This window comes from Asterias rubens, chromosome 4, assembly GCF_902459465.1.
Source record: "Asterias rubens chromosome 4, eAstRub1.3, whole genome shotgun sequence".
Classification (NCBI taxonomy): domain Eukaryota; kingdom Metazoa; phylum Echinodermata; class Asteroidea; order Forcipulatida; family Asteriidae; genus Asterias; species Asterias rubens.
In genome coordinates this window covers 20,603,336-20,622,960 of record NC_047065.1, presented here as the reverse complement: position 1 = coordinate 20,622,960, position 19,625 = coordinate 20,603,336, and the positions used below count along the sequence as shown (strand labels likewise).

At 37.4% G+C, this 19,625-nt stretch overlaps 1 protein-coding gene across 3 annotated transcripts; it reads left to right on the top strand.

The window, feature by feature from the left end:
- Window positions 1-4,837: 4,837 nt before the first annotated feature.
- LOC117289553 (regulator of microtubule dynamics protein 1-like) lies at window positions 4,838-19,260 on the top strand. Of its 3 annotated transcripts, none has more exons than XM_033770706.1 (9): window positions 4,838-4,967; window positions 12,308-12,422; window positions 12,877-13,163; window positions 13,987-14,076; window positions 14,609-14,664; window positions 15,038-15,125; window positions 15,754-15,784; window positions 17,123-17,256; window positions 17,939-19,260. In XM_033770706.1, exons 1-9 carry the CDS (start codon window positions 4,851-4,853, stop codon window positions 17,966-17,968), a joined length of 948 nt encoding a protein of 315 aa, XP_033626597.1. In that variant the 5' UTR covers window positions 4,838-4,850; the 3' UTR covers window positions 17,969-19,260. The 3 variants fall into 3 exon arrangements, with proteins under 3 accessions (XP_033626597.1, XP_033626598.1, XP_033626599.1); XM_033770707.1 differs by lacking the exon at window positions 4,838-4,967 and adding an exon at window positions 8,925-9,122; XM_033770708.1 differs by lacking the exon at window positions 4,838-4,967 and adding an exon at window positions 9,100-9,188.
- Window positions 19,261-19,625: the final 365 nt, after the last annotated feature.

Genomic DNA, 19,625 nt, shown 5'->3' with positions numbered 1-19,625 from the left:
TATCACTGGTCCAAAGTTAGAGGGACGAAAACATTCTGAAGTGTTTTTTGAATAGTTTGTTGTAAAAAACAGACAAGTGTGATATCAGACTCAAACTTTTTACTCGCTCTAACTACCTGTTGCCTTTTATGTTCGTTAATGTTGTAAGGAATTGGGACCAATTCATAAGAATCCAAACTATGGCAAGTAATTATTCTGATTTTGTAACATACTGCATAAAAGAAAAATCGTTGAAAATAGTCTAGTTCGTCTCTTCACAGAGCACACTGCACCTCACTACAGTTGAAACAGTACACAGAGAAAAATTAAATCCTACTTATAATGTAAGAACTGGGGGGTTGTCACCAAATGCTTTTCAATGACCAACTCGACCAATCCAAGGCAACGTGTTCCTTTAAAGACAGCAGATCCTCCAGATGGACTTGTCTCCAATTGACCGCAGACCTCAAATGCTTGATTGAAATTCATTCCTTTCTTGGGAGTTTGTTGGTCAGACTTTTCTCAGTGTACCTCGCCTTTGTTGACTATCGGCAAAAGCTTGTAAGATGTTGTTCTTATCTTCTTGTTTGTTCTGATCAAGACTTGATTGAAGAATGCAAATCCCAAAATGGAGTTAGTATTTTTCTGCCAAAACTTTGGTTAAAAGGAATTTGTTTCCACAAACTAGGAATTTAATCTTACAACTGATATTTTTGCAAATGAATATGAGAATCAATGTTTTCTGCTTGCACTTACTTTACACGGAGTTGGCTGGGATTTGTTTAAATCTCAGATCCAGCCACAGATTTTAGGATCTAAGGCGCAATTTTATAAGGCTGATTACCTGATAACATTTGCCTGCTAAGCAACAATTTGCAGGGAACCAGTCATAAGAGTACAATAAGTACATCTTATTTTGGTCGGTAACCTGTTTTTTTCTTCTAAGCAGCATGTTTACATTCTTAGCAAATATGAATGCTTTAAGCGTCTGTTTGAAACTGTCCTTGGGTTTTCTCTGCAATGCTGTTCTTGGCTTCGTTTACCCACGTTTTTTCTATTTCAAACAACCCTATGTATTTTTGTTTGTGTCTTTCTCCCAGGTTTTTTCCACCTCAAATAAAGTTATAATAGTCACAAGAGTGTTCAGCTTTGTACTTTTTACACTCAAGATGCCAGCCTTGATTTTGGGCTGCATCATGGTTATCTATTCCTTGGGCTATCGGCCCGGGGTCCAGAAGCTTGTTTCTTAAAACATCTTTACTTGCTACACTTCTCATCCGAATTTTCTCCTATAGACTCTGTTATTTACAGTCTGGTTGCAGACTCCCTCCCACTTCGCCCCCTACCCCCTCCCCTCCCCACACCTTGCACCAACCACTATCACCACCACCTGGAAATCATATAGGTACGAGCAATAAAACAAGACTGTAAAAGTAAAAAATAAAAAACAAAAAGACAAAAAAAAATAATACGTACATTAAAAAAAAAAAAAGAGACTAAGAAATCTCTCACAATATTGTATTGGTATTGTATAATTATAGCGTCGTAATAAGCAGCTGTGGTTATGTTTCAGAGTAGAGCTGTAGAGGTTCCAGCTGCCCATCACAATTTATATATAAATATTTAAAATAAAAAAAATCTTGTAGCAAAAAAAATGTAAGTGGACTACTAATGCACATGTGCAGTGCTGTTGTCAGTAAAATAAGATAAGAAACAAAAGTTGGGAGATTTTTTGTTTTAAATACGGTCCATTTTTGTGCACAGGTAGTGTGGATGGATGGAATTCATTGTGCGTGTTTTGTAGTTAAGAGTTATAGACACAGTTTTGTTGATCCATTTGGTTTTTCTTCTGGTGAAGGATGGAAAATAAATGAGATTTATATTAAATCTGTTACTGTGTGGGTTAACTGCAAGTGGTTCTGTGTATCATATTAAAACATATATTAAGATTTATTCAAATTTAAAAAGTAGGGCGTGGTTTTTCCAGGTGCAAATTTTATCAAAATTCTGCAGAGAAGAACTTTCAAATTTCAAGTTTGTTCTGTGAAAGATTTAATATGGGGGGTACCTGCTTCGTACCAACCAAGCCAAATTGGCGAGTAGCCGTTAAAATGACTGCTATGTATATCCTCATGCTTTTGAGAATTTCTCTCTGTATAAAATTTGCCTGTGGTTAAATTGTTAATTTCATTGTAATTTATTGTGAAAGATAAAGTAAGGAAAGCGTTGAAAAGTTATGATAAATATCGCACAATGAATTCAATATTTTGTAAACATCAAATTTGAAGTTGCTAAAGACAAACAAAGCCCAATTTCATAGAGCTGCTTAAGCAAAAAAATTGACTAACAATCAAACAATATTGCTTACCTAAAAAGGGTTACCGGCTAAAGTATCATGTTATGTGCACAGTTTGTGACTGGTTCCCTGCTTATTTTTGCTAAGCAGAAATTTTGTAAACAATATTTTCCCCCTTAAGCAGCCCTATGAAATTGGGCCCTGCCAGCTTTTCATAAACTTTTAACCACAAGATTTCTTCTGAAATGTTGTGTTATTTTTCCCCTCCTACGCTACCTGTGCACAATTTATGGTCTTTGATTCCAACTCTTGTCTGTTTGCATCATTTTCATGTCAGTGTGACTGGTGAATAACCGATCCATCAACTTGTATAATATTAGAAAGAAGAAAAAAGCACAGCGCTATTGATATTGATATTTAACTGAGTATTCAGAAAAGAAAAAAAAACATTTTTCCATTGACTGTGAGATTTGAATTATTATTACAGATGTATGTCGCTGTAGACAAAGGTGTTACCACGGTTACGCTGCCTTTTTCTTTAGTAAAAATTAATTAAAAATATACTAGAATAGCCCATTCTGTTGATATGAGGTGTGATGAGTTTGTTTCTTTCTTGTGTCCGAGTTCTGTAACTTGCTCTTGGGGGACCCAGGACTAGCAGAGACGTTGCGGGGGATGTCAAATTAGCCCTGCATCATAGTCCTGGGCTTTCCCTTAATACTGGCCAGGGGCCCAATTTTATGGCTCTGCTTACCGCCGAATTCTGCGCTTACGATCGCGATTCCCCGCTTACGTGCAAGCGCCGAATTTCTGCGCTAGCCTTGTAAGCGTAGAATGCCTAGTAACTTGGAGTACGCACGCGCAGAAGCCCAAATTCGCCGCTAACCCGTGAAATACGCTTGCCGTAAGCACAGAATTCCCTGCTTCCGTAAGCGCCGATTCTGTGCTTACGGTAAGCAGAGCCATGAAATTGGGCCCAGGTGACTTGCTTTTTGTAACCTAGCTATACCTCGACACCAGGGCCCAATAAGCCATTTGCGTGTTAGATTAAATGTTGTCTGGTACAATGACGTGCTTGATCACAAGTCACCACTTGAGTTTGAATTCCTCAGACTACGGAGACAGTTGCTATGTCAGATGATTCAGGGCAAGCTTTTGAGTAGTTACGAAAGAGACGTTGAGCACCCATACACAATTCCGAATGGAGATATATGCCACAATGGTACCAGGGTCTGCTCATCCTGGAGGTTGCTATACAAACGCTTGCCCCGAATCATGTGACATAGCAACTGGCTCTGTAGTCTGAGGAATTCAAATGTAAGCGGTAACTTGTGACTAAGCAAGTCATTGTACCAGGGCCCAATTTCATAGAGCTGCTTAAGCAAAAAAATCCTTGCTTAGTAAAATCAGATTATCGGCCAAGACTCCACTTAATTGTTATGCTAAGTAAGCAACAGCTAAAAACCAGTCATAAGCAATGTATATGGCATGAAATTTTGGCCAGTAACATGTGTAAAATAAGCGAGCTATTTTCGTGCTTAAGCAAAATTTTTGCTTAAGCAGCTCTATGAAATTGGCCCCAGACATTATCCAAATCTAACTCGCAAATTGCTTATTACATAGAGCTGCTAAGCACAAAAATTTGCTTAGGATGAAATGTTTGCCTTGATAAAAACAGGGTTACCAGCCAAAATAATGTCCAGGATATTTTCAGGATAAGCAAACAACAGCTGAATACTTGAGCAATATGCAACAAATGAAAATTTGGTTGGTAATCCTATTTTTACCAAGGAAGAAATTTCATGCTAAGAAAGTTGTGCTTAGCAGCTCTATGAAATTGGGCCCAGCACACATGACAGAATTTTACAGCCCCTGCAGTTTACCCGCAGGAGAACTTGAGGAGAACTTGTAACCTGGTAGGGCAAGACACAAATAGTGCTACCAGTTCCTTCCCAATTATTTTGAGTTATTACCAATAGCGTCCACTGCCTGTAAGTCCTGGGATATAAGTAACCATTTATTATGGGTCTGGAAAAGGCACACTTATATGTGAAAATTTGTGTGTTTTACTGGTTGCTTAAAGATGCCATGTCAGATTTTGGCCGATTTGACCCAACAATTTTGATTTAAAATTCAATAGGTATTTTGATGGGGGTCGAGAAAGTTACAAGCTTTCATTTGAGCTATTGCTCGAAAAAGTCCGCCAATTATTCGTAGCAGTGAAATAAAGTGCTCGGGATCCGACAATATATCACGTGACCAATTCTTATGTGTTTTAAAAGAAACGTTTTAATACTCTTTGAAATACCATAATTCTATTTTTTTATGTTTGGGGGCAAAAGTCTGACAAAGCATCTTTAATTATTATTTGGGGAAACTTTGAAAATCTTGGATTCCCTGAGGAAAGATGGCAATGATGCAGATAAAATTATGCACTGTTTCTGAAACATATAAAGTACATAGCGCGCCCTCTGTTGAAATTAGCTGCCAGAGAAAACAGTCTGGTGCTTGACATATTTATAAGAATCCCTTGTTTTCTCATGCGTGAAGGTCAGCATCGTCCATCACAACAAAGATGGCGACCAGTGTAAAAAAGTTTACATTGCTACGGCGGGTAGTCACCGATTATTTACAAAAAGATGTTTTAAGGACTGGAAGTTTTCTAACAAGGTGGAGGTTCTTCGTTAATAAGGTGGGTTAATGCTTTCTATAATACCGTAGCCAGGCAGAAGTCTTTTTTTTTAAGCAATAAATTGAGTGTGCAATGTTGTCAACAACAAATGAAACAAAAAATGTTTGTGTCGTCTGCTTTGCTAGTGGTAGTGCTACAGCTCTTTGTTGCAGATCTTGTTTTTTGTTTGGAGTTCAACAACGTAGGCAGAGTGGTATAGTTTACTTTCCGGGATTTTCAACCAACCATCGACTATCAATAAATAAATATACAATTTCTAGTTGTTTATGAAAAGAAAAACGCAAGTCATCAGACCAAAAAAATCCATAATTATTTGTAATCGATTTTATTTGGCAAACTGCCAGCAAGAACAACAACTCAAAAATCCAATCAAAATTTGTGTGTAGTCGAGTGTAGTAAATGATAGTATTATAGGAAAACTTTCCGGATGGCGCCACCACCTTTTCACTCATTTTTACAAAAAGGGATATCTCATTGAGGTAAATTAGATACTATATTATTTCATATCGAATGAAAAAGTGGTGACGCCATACGGAAACTTTTCCGTATTATATTCAAATACGAACACATTTTGACATTGTAGGCTATTTCTTGTTGATCATATCGACTTACTTGCAAATTTTAGTCAACAATGATCAATAAATAATTCTAAAGTTAAAGGCAGTGGACACTATTATATTATTCATGCTTGCCTTTGGTAACAACTCAAAAATATTGTTAGCGTAAAAACTTACTTGGTAACAACATAGAGAAAGGACATGGTAACAAGCAATGTAGAGCTGTTGATAATGAAAGTACTACTGTTAGTATAAAACATTGTGATAAATGGCTCGCTCTGAAGTAACGACTAAACGTAGTTGTGGAGAAAGAAGTAAAAGTAATTGTCCACGAATTTGGTTTCAAGACCTCATAATTAAATTTTGAGGGCCTGAAATCAAGCATCCGAAAGCACACAACTTTGTGTGACTTACAGAGATGTTTTTTCTTCCATTATTATCACACAACTTCGACACCCAATTAAGTAAAAACTTTCACGGGTTTGTGTTTGTATGCATATGTTGAGATACACCCAGTGATAAGACTGGTCTTTGACAATTACCAATAGTGTCCAGTGCCTTTGGGGCCAACACCCAAAGCACCGCACCCCAAAGTGACCAAAACCTACCGTGTGATATATTATCCAGCGGATTGTGTTTGGTCAATGCTCTTGATCATATATATAAATTATTGTATTGTAAATAGTGAGAGTTGTAAATAAATGTAAATAATTTTGTTCATCAACAAAGTAGATTATATCGTTGCGGTACCCGCTGCCAAAACATAGGATTCGAACTGCCTCTAGCTACTGGGCAACCTCGGTAGTCTAGTTGGTAAGACACTGCTCTAGAATTGTATGGGTCATGGGTTCGAATCCCACCCAGGTAACATGCCTGTGATATTTTTTAACAGGACTCGGGAAAGTACTGAGTATACACTGCTAACACATCGGTGTATGGGTAAGGCCACAATTAATATTCTTTATTCCCGATGCAAATTTAACATCTATTATTTAAAGTAGTGGTTGATGTATTTTGATTTGAGACTCTCTCAGTCTGTGTAAACCAAAACTATCAAAGGTTATATCCAGCTTTTGTTAATCTAAATTCCGGGATGATGTGACAGCTTCTGAATCTCTCATATTTTATAGTTCTACGAGTAGGTAAATCCGACATTGCTTGTTTTTAAATAGAGTACATAAGTTTTCAGCTCTGAAGAATTGGCCCCTACTTGTTGTTCTCTTCTCAAATTAAAAAAAAGGGTAGTCAAATTATTCATGTGATTTCTTTTCCAATTACATGCTTAAAATAGTTATAGCCTAATACTTGGACTGTAAATAACACAGTTTGCAGACTTAAAAAAAATTCTTCCAAGCGACTAAAAATTTATTTACAAAAGATTAACTTACAAGACTGGAAACACCTGCCTCCTTTGTTACTATATTTTACTACAGGGGGAAATTTGGGGTGGAAAATTTAAGTTCTTTGTTTATGTTTGCCTAAGAATTTGTCTAGACTCTTTTTCACCTTTGCAATAAAACAGCCATCCATTTGTATTAGCCAGCAATGCATCTTGATCTTGGCGTCGTTTGGACACCCTATTTTGTTTTTAGACAGCCTGAAAACTTATAGACTCCCTTGAACTTGAAGACGCCCTGTATATTAAGCATGAAAATAGCTTGCTATTTTACACATGTTTCTGTCAAAAATTTCAGGCCATATACATTGCTTGTGACTGGTATTAGCTGTTGTTTACTTAGCATAACAATTGAGTGGAATCTTAGCAGGTAATCTGATTTTATTCATCAAGGATTTTTTTACTTAAAGATGCTATGTCAGATTTTTGGCCCCAAACATTAAAAAAAAAATTTTTTTGAGTGAATGTTGTTTCAGAGAGTATCACCCGCTCTAACGAAAACAAGTTTAACTTTTACTTTTAATGGTCAGGAACCATGACAAAAATTTAAAACGTTTCTTATAAAACACATAAGAATTGGTCACGTGATATATTGTCGGGATCCCGACAAAAACTAATTTTGAGCACTTTATTTCACTGCTACTAAAAATTGGCAGACTTTTTCGAGCAATGGCTCAAATGAAAGCTTGTAACTTTCTCGACCCCCGTCAAATCGGCCAAAAATCTGACATAGCATCTTTAAGCAAAATTTTGTGCTTAAGCAGCTCCATGAAATTGGGCCGTGGTGTTAAAAGAAGCCACACCAACACTCAATTTTATATATTAATTTAGGATAGACACTTTTTTGCTGAGTAGTGAAACAACAATCTGGCAATCCTTTTCTTTATTATGTTATTTTTAGCTCTAGCCCTGTCACTGTTAATGATTGACACTCCTAATCCACAGTTGTTATACATTTGGTATAAAATGTTATACATTGTTTGTACAATGTTATACATTGTTTTAGTTGTATTACTCTTGCCTCACTCAAAAGGGTGGTTTTGTGACCTGGTTTTGTGACCCTAATAGGAAAGGGTATTATTTATAGTGTGTTATTTTGTAACCTAGAAAGTGTATTGATAATGTTATAAGTTTTGTGGTTTGTATAAAATTGTAAATTTAATAAGATATGATTTGTTAGAATCTTTTTCACCAACTCCAATTGGGTTCACCCAGGGGAACTGCAGGCAAATTTTCAAATTTAGTATTTTATGTAAAAAGAAATTTTAGCTTATTTTTTTAAGGGGAGGTTTACCTTCAAAGGTAATCCCTCCTAAAATAAATGGCAGTACAAACTTGCTTGGTTATAAGTACATCATATTTCCAGAAAAATAGAGCATTTTGAGAATCATTTAACCTATTCACTTTGGAGTATAGTAGTTAAATGGTAATCATATAAGTTTTTACAAATTTGATTCCGAGGAAGTACATATCTTGCAGTTCATTTTTTAAGTAGTACTAACTAAACAAATTATAAAAATATTCTCTCAGTGCTTCTAAGTTTTTGTTAAATATAGTTGTTTTTCTGTGATTGATGCTTATGAGAATGCATGCACTACATTGACTTGTTTATATCCTTTGGAAAAGTGAAAATTTGATTGTGTTTTGGTACATACATATTTGACCATTATTTCACTTCATTTTAAATAACTTTTTTGTGTACAGTTTAAAGACTAGGACCGAATTGTGGTTGATTTGCCCTCAAGATAACAATTTTGTACGACTTTTTTGATTAGACCATGGAGGGAGGAAACAAGGTCCATGCTACAGATATTTGTCCTTGTACAAGCCCACCCCCCCCCCCCAGATGTTTTATACCCCAACTATAGTAGCAGTCCCAAATAGAAATGCATTTGCATTGAAATCAATGAACAAGGTCAACCAGTGTCTGTTCTGACTGCGGTACTGACCCAACTGTAGTTGTGGGTGTGTACAAGTAGCACTCTGTGTACAATGTGTATACAGTACATTGTAGGAGTGTACCATTTTTAAAAGGTTTATATAACACTGCGTGGTGTGCATGGTTGTGCACTGTGACCTAAACCTCACCCTGTTCCTGCTATTACTACCTCCATGTTGTACCATTCCTCCACGGTTGCACTGGTACCAGGATATAGTGTTTCAGAGTATTTCCTACGTTGTCTCATTTTACATGAGGTTGAGGTATGTCTGATCATTTATACATGTAGCTCCATGGTCTGATTATTGCTTTCTTATTTAAGTTGTGTGGTGAGTATAGCTCCATGATATAACTAATTAATGTTTATTTCATACAGTTGATGTTGTTAGTCGAGGATTTCTTCTACAAGCATAATATGGCTGTCATGAACTGTATACTATTAGTATTACTGTTACTTTTTTGTAGGCGTAAATATTTATTACATTTATATATGAAAAATTATAGTTTACTTCCTGCTTTCGGTGCATGCTGTATGCAGTTGTTCTCAGTCTCATAGCCTTGTTCAAGTGGGTACTTTCACTATTCCTTTGCCCAGCTGGCGATATTTCTCCACTCATGGAGTCTATAAGGATATAATGTATTTTTTGCGTAAATTGAACTATTTTCATGTAGACAAGGAAATTATGATTCTGTTTTACTCATCTGTTATTGAAAGTGCTTTTACTCATGATTGTGTGGTTTGGTACAATGGCGCAAGAAAACAAGATACTGGTAAAATGAAACGGGTTGTGAAACGAGCATCAAAAATCCTAGGGATAGACATCGACCTTGATGAAACTTGCAAAGATAAGGTTCTAGCTAAAGCAGAGGCTGTTGTATGTAACACCAACCATCCATTAAACAAATTCTTCATCAAACTTAGAAGTGGTAGGAGATGGCAGTCACTTAGGTGCAAAACAAACAGGTACCTCAACTCCTTCATCCCATACTCCGTCCGTCTCCTCAACCGTGTTTAACTACTTTGTTTACTTTCTGCTTAGATGTAGTTTTCAGTATAATTAATTTGTGGTTTATTAGTAATGTAGTTTTCTGATTAATTAATATTTCCAGTAGTTTATTTATGATTGTGTGTTATTTATTTTTCTTTCTGTATTGCATGTATTCATACAGAGTTTCCTACATGGTGGGACAAATAAAAATTGAATTGAATTGAATTGAATAAATAAGGATACACAGTCCCGCACTCTAGTTGCACACACCCATGTGCCGTCTCTCAGGACAAACGGCGTATGTGCATAGCATAGAGTTACATAGCATAGAGAACTAGAGGGCGCACTGGCCTACATTACGCTGTACGCGTGACAAAAGAGCACCGCACAGCATGTGTTCATGCAGCCATTTTGTAAGTTGACAAAACAGCATCGCAGAGCGTTCAATGATCATCCCAAACTCCAATGTGTACTTCATATTAAAGGCGCGTACAGAATGGCGCGCATGTCTCCTTGCGGTCCCTTCGCTTTTGTGCAAACAGCATCAGCATTGCGCCCTCTAATTCTTATATACATTATATAACACTATGGGGCTTAGCCAACACACACAAAGTACGGCAGCATGACAGCCTATCCTTCTTTTTTCAAACATAAGAGTAGATGTTATTAAACAATAAAACAATTTGTTAAGTAACTGTTTGTCACGATTTATATGTTTAAAAAATAGTTTAAGATGTTTGGGGGTTGACTCCGCCTACCCCTTTTGTGACGTCAATCGAGGCAGACTTTGCCTTGATGCGTAGAGTAAACTACATGCAAGCCTAAGTCAATGAGTTTGCACGTTTTCTTGCATTTTTCCGGTAGTGCCGACCAGTGTATTGCTGCTGGATGCAGCAAAACAACTACAGATGGGGTCAGTCTGCATGGCTGGTCAGACTCATAAGAGCAATAGTGCCTAGTGGTCCGATCCGACGTCTGTTTCAGCGCTGTGCAGCATTTTCTCTTCAAATATTGTGCCTCGATTGACGTCACGAACAGGGCCCTCTCGGGTCGGGGCCTTCTCTTAAATTTGTAAATAAGAAAAGAACTAATTTTGTTTAACCTTAGTTAATTACTGTTCATTCACATTCCACTCATCAAAACAAAAGCTTTATTTTGACAAAGTACCACTTCCAGGTGACTTAAAAGTACTTCCTGAGAATGTGAGAAACTATTCCCCCCAACAATCAATGTACATGTATTATACCTTAAGAAACCAACAGGTAGTACACCTATAGAAGCCAATGCACTGTACCCGGATTCACCGGAGTGTGGGTTCGAATCCCGGTCGTGACACTTGTGTCCCTGAGCAAGATGCTTTACTATAATTGCTCCTCTTCACCCAGGGGTATAAATGGGTACCTGCGAGGGTAGAGGTTGTTATTGTGTATGAAAAAGCCACAAGCGCCTTACAGGCAGCTCAGGGCTGTATACGCCCGAGGGAGCTTAGAAACATCAGGGATGTTATTGGCCCCATGACCAGGGCACTAATGTAAAGAGCATTGATACGGTTATTGTGAAATGCGCTATATAAGAATTTGTTATTATTATTATTATTACCCAAAGCAACAATTATTGTACTATAGGAGCCTATAGCCATATCAACCAGTGTTACGTACAATGAACTATAGCCATAGCAACCAATGTGTATTCAAAAGTGGTTTAGACATTTTTATTCCAATATTGGTAACAACAAACAAAAGTGTCTAATGTACCATGGCTGCACAGCGCAGCGGGTAACTTGAGTGGAGTTAACTGGTGTACATCAACTTGATCGTTCCCACCATTGGTCGATTTCCAGCGCTTAGTACGAAACGGTCGCGGGTTTGAGGGAACAGTGAAGAATGGTTTCTTATTTGAACAACAGTTTGTCTGCTTATTAACTTAAACTATGCATATACTCTTTCATTATAATGCTTGAAGATGGCAACATAACTTTGACAAGAGGAATAATCATGTTACCAATGTATAACAAAACAATTGTTGCACGCTGTGATTTGGGATCCGTGAGTTTTGTACACCCTTGGCCTCACCTCGGGTGCCATTTTCCCCCTCGGGTGCCATTTTTTCCCTCGGGTGCCATTTTTCCCCTTGGGTGTATAAAACAACATGAACCCAGTAACAGCTTGCAACAATTGTGTATTGTTGACCATGGCCCAAAGGCTTTCTGATTGGAATGGTAGCAACTAATTAGGCCAACCACCTTTGGACCTGTATCATTGCATTGAAGAGTGGCATATCTTTATAACTTTAATTGTGGAAATAAACTGTGACAATCATCAGTTGGTACATGTTTAGACGACGAGTGTATTCTACAATCATAGATAGAGGTCAGTTTATTTGTTCAGTAATTTGTTCCGCCCCCACTTAGGTCAATGTGGATATTCCTTTGATTTCTCTTTTTGTATTGTATCCTGCAGCATTCTAAATTTGCGGCACTGTCGTCGACTGCGAGTAGATTTCGTCTAGGTACCTTCCTCACATCGACTCTTGTAGCTTCACGAGGTATCGCACTTTGGTCCAGTAGTAAGCCAGGTATGGACAACACTTATGGAGCCTTTGACTGGGCATATCTTTGCATGTTAATTTTTCTTGTTCACAATAGGCACAAAGTTGTGTATTAACAGTTGTGTGTTAAATACACCAGTGAAGGGTTGTTTGTTGTCCAATGCTAATATTGTACATGAAACTCCTGCCGTCATTGTGTCCTTCCGGTTGTGGGGCCATAGCTCTGTCGCTGAGCCCCATATCAACATTGGGCCTTCTAAATTCCACCCTGCCTAGCAGACCAGGGGCCGATTTCACGAAACTTTACACAACTGCGAACGTTTATGGCGTAAGTTGCGCAACAATGTTCCCTAGGGTGAAACTCTAGTCAGGACTTGGTCGCGCTAGGTCACTAACTATATTATAAATTCATATACCATAAATCCTTTCTGCTTGTTAAGCACGTTGCAACAATTCCAGTGTCTAATTCCTCTCCTCTCAGATACTGAAACCCCAAAACCAAAGATGGCCGACAACACAGATGCCGCGATCATGGAAGAGTCGGACAAATTATACAACGAGAACAAGCCACTGGAACACTACGACTTCATTTCGAAGCACAAAGACAGCAAGAATGTGGACGTACTCTGGAGACTATGTAGGGCGTGTAGAGACAAAGCTCAGATGACTGCCACATCAGCAGCTGATAAGAAGACGCTGACCTATGAAGCCTTGGATATTTCCAAACGCTGTCTTGAAATCAACGAGCAGCACTTTGCTTCTCATAAGGTACAATAACTATTCTTGGCGGATGTAGAATTGTATTTTTGGTTGCAGGATATTTAAAACCGTTTAAACAAAAAGCTGTTTAAAATCTGTTTCCTAACGGTTAAAGGCACAGGGGTCCTTTTCACATAGTTCAAGCTTAGGACTTGTCCGAGATTTCTTTAGGAGTTATTGAAAACTTAAAGACACTGGACACTATTGATAATTGTCAAAGACTAGTCTTCACAGTTGGTGTATATCAACATATGCATAAAATAACAAACCTGTGAAAGTTTGAGCTCAATCGCTCGTCAAAGTTTTGAGATATTAATGAAAGAAAAAACACCCTTGTCACACTTAAAGTTGTGTGCTTTCAGATGCTTGATTTCGTGACCTCAAATTCTAAGTCTTGGAAAATTACTTCTTTCTCGAAAACTACGTCACTTCAGAGTGAGCTGTTTCTCACGATGTTTTATACTATCAACCTCTCCCCATTACTCGTAATCAAGAAAGATTTTATGATAATAATTATTTCGAGTAATTACCAATAGTGTCCACTCCCCATTACTCGTAATCAAGAAAGATTTTATGATAATAATTACTTTGAGTAATTACCAATAGTGTCCACTGCCTTTCAGGCTAGTCCTAAGTTAGAGATAAGATCAGTCTTAGATCAAATCAGTCTTATCGCGAGGTAAGATCAGTCTTATCTCGAGATAACATCTGCCCGATGAGCCATGTTGGTTTGGGACAGACTTTAAAAAAAAAAAATTATCCGACAATACTGCTTTAAACTACACACTTATTATTGTTTATTTGCACTGCTTTGTTGTATCATTCTCCCCAGTGGTTTGCTATCTGCATCAGTGAAGTCGGCGACTACGAAGGAATCAAGAAGAAGGTGGCAAATGCCTTCATCATCAGAGATCATTTCCTGGTAAGAAAATTGTACTTAATGTAAAGGCCCGGTCCCACTGCAGCGATAACAATAACGAGAACGATAACGATAACCACGCAAAGAGAACGCGTTCCATTGGCTGAATGAGCGTGTGCATATTCTGCGTGGAGCAATTCAACCAATACAAATCGTCCTCTGTGCGTCGTGATCGTTATCGTTCTCGTTATCGCTGCAGTGTGACTCGGCCTTTACTCTCACTTTTTAAGATCTTGGGTCAAAGGTCAACTCATGTAGCAATTATAGAAAGTTTTAGTGGCAAAGTTAAGCAACTTTTACAGTTCTGGGAGACTTTTTATGTATTTGGTGTAAAATTGGTGACATGTTTTTCCGCATAAATTATGCTGTCACTTTTAGATAAGTGTTATTTAATTCCATTCTATAACCCTTAAATGAAATATTGGAACAATAGGGGCCATTCATAATTATTATTGTTTCAAAGTTTCTTTGGAGAAAAACAAAATAAATAGAAATGTTTTCAACGGTTATCTCTCTTTCATGTTTTCATTTCCAGAAAGCAATTGAGCTCAACCCAGCTGACGCAACGTGTTACCATCTGATGGGTCTTTGGTAAGTCAAGAAACTAAGGCTGCATCTGAATCCAACGGCTACGTCTATGGCCTGTGGCTACAATGACAATGCCAAAGAATAGGAGTTTTTAGCACTACAGCCATAGCCACTCAACCAATAATTCGGACACTCCACTCGGGGTGCATGTCAATGACCCCAACCAGAAGTATAATAAGAATAATCAGAAGTTGTCATGTAGCGCTTTATACACCATGTCTCAAAGGGCATCCAACATTATTACCCCTGATCACTGGTCCTTTTCATTTCTTAAACATCCTGTGCTGCCAAATGTTTGAGCTTTGGTCAGTTAGTTCGGTTAGCTTTTGCAAGTTCTTGACAATTGATGAAGCTTTTCCTCTTGGATTCTTTTTAGGTGTTTCACGTTTGCTGATATGGCCTGGTACCAAAGGAAGATTGCCACTGCAATATTTGGCACTCCACCAACCTCAACCTATGAAGAAGTAAGTTTGTCGTCAAACTAACAGATCAATCAACTTCGTAACAACAAAAGGGGTAAATGGTGTTTGAAGCTTTGCATGGTGTGGAGAATAAGAGCAACTATAAATATAAATATGAATAGTAAACTTGCGGGTACAACCATGGGTAAAAACTCTTTTGAAGGAGTGGTGGCTCTGAAAAGAGCACCGCGCATCATTCCGGTCAAAGACATCATCCAAGCCACAGAACCAGCGCTCAAACATCTTGACAAGACAGCCGCCAATCAAGCCCGCATCTCGAGTTAGGATGAGTATTCCGGCCTATCTTAGGATGGATTCAATGCATCCTACGTCTTCAGATAGAGAACTGAACTCGTCCTAAGTCCTAAGATTAATCCTACGCTTAGGGTCTGATGAAATCGACGGCTGGCCTTACATTTTAAAGAAAAGAGGTGTCTCGTGTTTTGTTGACTATCACCTTCAGTTAAATGAAATTAAGAAACCAATTTCGAGGTATGTTTTTTAAGCTAAGCATTTTAACAGTTAAATATCCTATATTTAATACATCAAAAAAATCAAAAATTTCACAAATAATAAAGTGCACAACAGGGTCAAATTAATCTTACGGTTATTTCCTCCTATTTCTCCACAGGCTCTGGGTTATTTCAAGAAAGCTGAAGAAAGTGAGTTCTATTATTTTCTTAGGCCAGGATAAAAACAATTTTTTTAAATAAAGTCGCAATATAAAGTTTTTAAAAAAACATTCTCTTAAAATTCTACTTTTGATTAGCTTTTCTTTAGTACAAGTTTAATGTGAAGTGCATTGATCTTCTTAAAGACATAAGAACATAAGAAAACTTTATTACTCTCCAAAAAGAAGAAATTACATTGCGCGCACAAGTTTAAAAAAGCACCACAAATATCAAAAAGTCACAAAAGGCAGATACAAATATTGCACAAAAAACAGAGCACAAGGATTTAAGAATAAAAACTGTTACCAGTTGGGCCATGTACAATGTATGTACAACAATATAAAAATATAAAGGTTATTGGCATTAAAGGCAGTGGACACTAATGGTAATTACTAAAAATAATTATTAGCTTAAAACCTTTCTTGGTGACAAGTAATGGGGAGGGGTTGATGGTATAAAACATTGTGAAAAACGGCTCCCCTGAAGTGCCATAGTTTTCAAGAAAGAAGTAAATTTCCACGAATTTGATTTTGAGACCTCATATTTAGAACTTGAGGTCTTGAAATCAACCATCTAAACGCATACAGCTTCGTGTGACAAGGGTGTTTTTTCTTTCATTATTATCTCGCAAGTTCGATGACTGATTGAGCTCAAATTTCCACAGGTTTGTTATTTATTTTATGCATATGTTGAGATACACCAACTTTTAACGCTAGTCTGTGACAATAACAATAGTGCACACTGCCTTTAATATGTTAATATTTTTAACCAGTACTCACTCTAAAGGCGCTGTATAAGTAAGGGAATAAAAGGGTAGCAACAAGTTCTTTATCGGCCGTTTAAAACCGGCATGGTCGTTGGCTCAGGCCTTTTTCACACGGCAGCGACCCTGCAAGGTTTTAAACAGCTGTTAAAGAACAATTCACTGTTCTTTTATTCCCATTCATAAAAGTAAGAAACTCTGTAAAACTTATCCGTTTCCGACGTGTTTGAGCTCTGTATGTACGGCGTCCGTGTGTTACATTGTTATGACTGAGATCCCAGTTTCCAGATCTGTTAGTGAGTGTTGTAGTCTTGGTGCAAGACGTTCTTGTTTTCCTTTCAGCGCGGTCAACTCACCGACAGCGCCCGCATAGCCCGTAACAAGAAATGTCTTGCACCAAGACGAGCGCGTAGTATCCGACTACAACCGGTTATAAACAGAGCTCCCAGCTGGTCATAATCAACCGTTTAAAAAAAAAAAAACTGACGCGCTCTCCACCAATAGGAATAGCGAAACTGTCTGAGGTATTAATGAATACTCTAATGTTATTATTGTTTTGATTTTAGCCATTCCCAACTTCTACAGCAAGAATCTGTTGATGCTTGGCAAGACATATTCTAAGATGGGCAATAAGGCAGATGCCAAAGTGTGGCTCACTAAAGCAGCCGATTACTCCCCACAGAAGGATGAGGATCAAGAGGTTTGTGGAGTATTTTTTTAAATGTTTTACAGGTATTCATTCATTCATTCAGTCACTGCGGAGCATCGGATGATGGCCCACCAAACACGATGGTCTTCCATTGCTGTTCGTAGCTCCTCCTATTGCAGGCCAGAGCCAAGGCACAAGGTGTCCACATAGGTGGTTTGTGGATTGCCAGGGGAACAGTGTCCCTGGGTAGCCGTCCATATGTGCCCATATTGGTATATTTTTGTTTTTTAAACATCACATTTGTGACCCAAAAGTCAAATTTCATGACAATTTAAAAACATCAATTAAAAAAATTTTCAATTCAAGAATACATTTATTTCCATACTCTCATAAAATAATAACGACAGTTACATGTATTACGGAGTAAAGCAAAACATATCTTTAAGTAAGAGTAAACATAAATAAATAAATAAATAAATAGAGTAAGGGGCCGTTTTGGTAAGCATGAGCTTGTAAAAAATCTAAGTAGATAACAATTAAACAATTACAAAATTGGGAGAAAAAACAGTACAAATATAAAAGAAAAAGGAAATTATATACATTGCAAGCACATGTAGACTTGTAGGTTTTCCTTCTGGCGTGGTTGGCTGCACATTGGTTTTTTTATGTTTTTACATTTACTAATTACTAGTGTCCTATTAACTCTTCTGTCTTTCCTTTTTCCCTTGTGCAGGTCGTAAATGAAGCAAAGAAACTTCTTTAATACAAAACCCTTGACTTAAATGTCAGTACATACTTGATGGAAAGTGGATTTGACATTAGCGATTCATCTTGGTTGATTCAATGTCTTTTGAGAAGGGTATAAAACTCATTTGAGGTGAAGTGTTTGTTCTGAGAAGAACCGATGTGGTCTCCGCACATCATCAGCAGTCCAGCATTCTCTTGAAGACGAGCAGAGTTTACTGTTCGAAATGTCCAGACTACACAAGCTATTTTTGGTACCAACCGTTCCCCAAAATAGACTGAACAGGTCCTTCTAACTGAGCCATCACTTCTCTCAAAGCGACCACACCGGTTCTTATACCAACACTTCTCAAAAAGGGACCATACCACTTCTTCTCAGAGCCAACACTTCTCCAAAAAGAGACCACGACAGTCTTCTGGTAGAATTGGTTACTCATGCAATACAGTATAAAGGGTGATGTGAATATGTTGGGTATGGGTGTTAGCATCAGAGGGAGATTGGTATAACTGTTCTGGGGTTTGTTTTGGTTTTGGTTTTTTATTTTTTTTTATTTTTTTTATTTTTTGGGTGGGGGGGGGCTTTGTTGTTTATCTGGCAATTATGAGTTCATTGAATTTGATGGTACAGAGAGTTACATATACTTTGGTTTGGTTTGATTTGATTTGATTTTATTCAATTGTAAACTTCTAGGAAAATACATGCAGATACTTTCAGAAAATAGACAAAATTAATTAGCGAGCAAAGAAGTTGGTCAGGGATATCACAAAATGGTCAAAGATGTTCTGTTGTGTTCCTCCGAATGAAAACAAGATGAGGCACAGTCACAAATGGACAACCAGTATTTTGAAGGACTACAGCATAGATCAAGCAAATACGTGGGTTCTTGGCTAGAACAGTAATGTTCGCTTTTCTGAGAGTTCAGAGACAGTCCAGACACCTCAGGGCCCACTGCGGGGGCTACTTCATTTGTATTTACATTTTATCAATAACATGTACTAAAGAATTGTTCCACTCTTTCTTGGATTTATCATATTTACGAATTTTCTGCCATTTAAATTTCTATATTTTATGAATAAATGTTTATAAGGGAGATTTCAAAAAGCAGTAATTTTAAATTTAAAATTCCATTTCCATCTGTATGTATAGTTAAGACAAACATCTGTATGATGTTCACCATAGATACGCCAACCAATGCATTTATTCACAAAGATTTAATGAGTTCTTTGTGAAATTGACCAAAGTGATGTGAAAGTAAAAAAATGTATAGCCACTGTGGGTAAATAAACAGTATTCTACATTCACTGAAGATAGAAGATGTGCCAGACGTTTTGTTACTCTTGAGTCCAAATTTAGCAATTTTGCTTGAAAGAAATTACTAATGTTTGCACGGTGGTCTGTGGATATTTTCTTTGTTTTTTGTTCATGAGACAAAAATTTGGGATGTTGTGGGCAAATTAGTTGGCTCAGAATACAAGTAGCAAAGGTAATTTTGTGGGATGCCCTTTTCGATGATGTTTATGGTCAAGCCAAATATCACAATTAGTAATATTATTAGGTAGTTTCTCTTCCTCCCCATGGTTAATCAAAGTTGTCTATCTCTAAAATCGGAGGTGAACAAATACTTAAAATTGTGATAAGATTGTCCAAAACCATTATATTATTGACTTTTCACTCC

Coding starts and splice junctions, on each gene's coding strand:
- LOC117289553 (XM_033770706.1), top strand. CDS start 4,851: ATGGCGACCAGTGTAAAAAAGTTTACATTGCTACGGCGGGTAGTCACC. Junction 4,968..12,307: donor GGAGGTTCTTCGTTAATAAG/GTGGGTTAATGC, acceptor TGTATCCTGCAG/CATTCTAAATTTGCGGCACT. Junction 14,077..14,608: donor TCATCAGAGATCATTTCCTG/GTAAGAAAATTG, acceptor TTTCATTTCCAG/AAAGCAATTGAGCTCAACCC.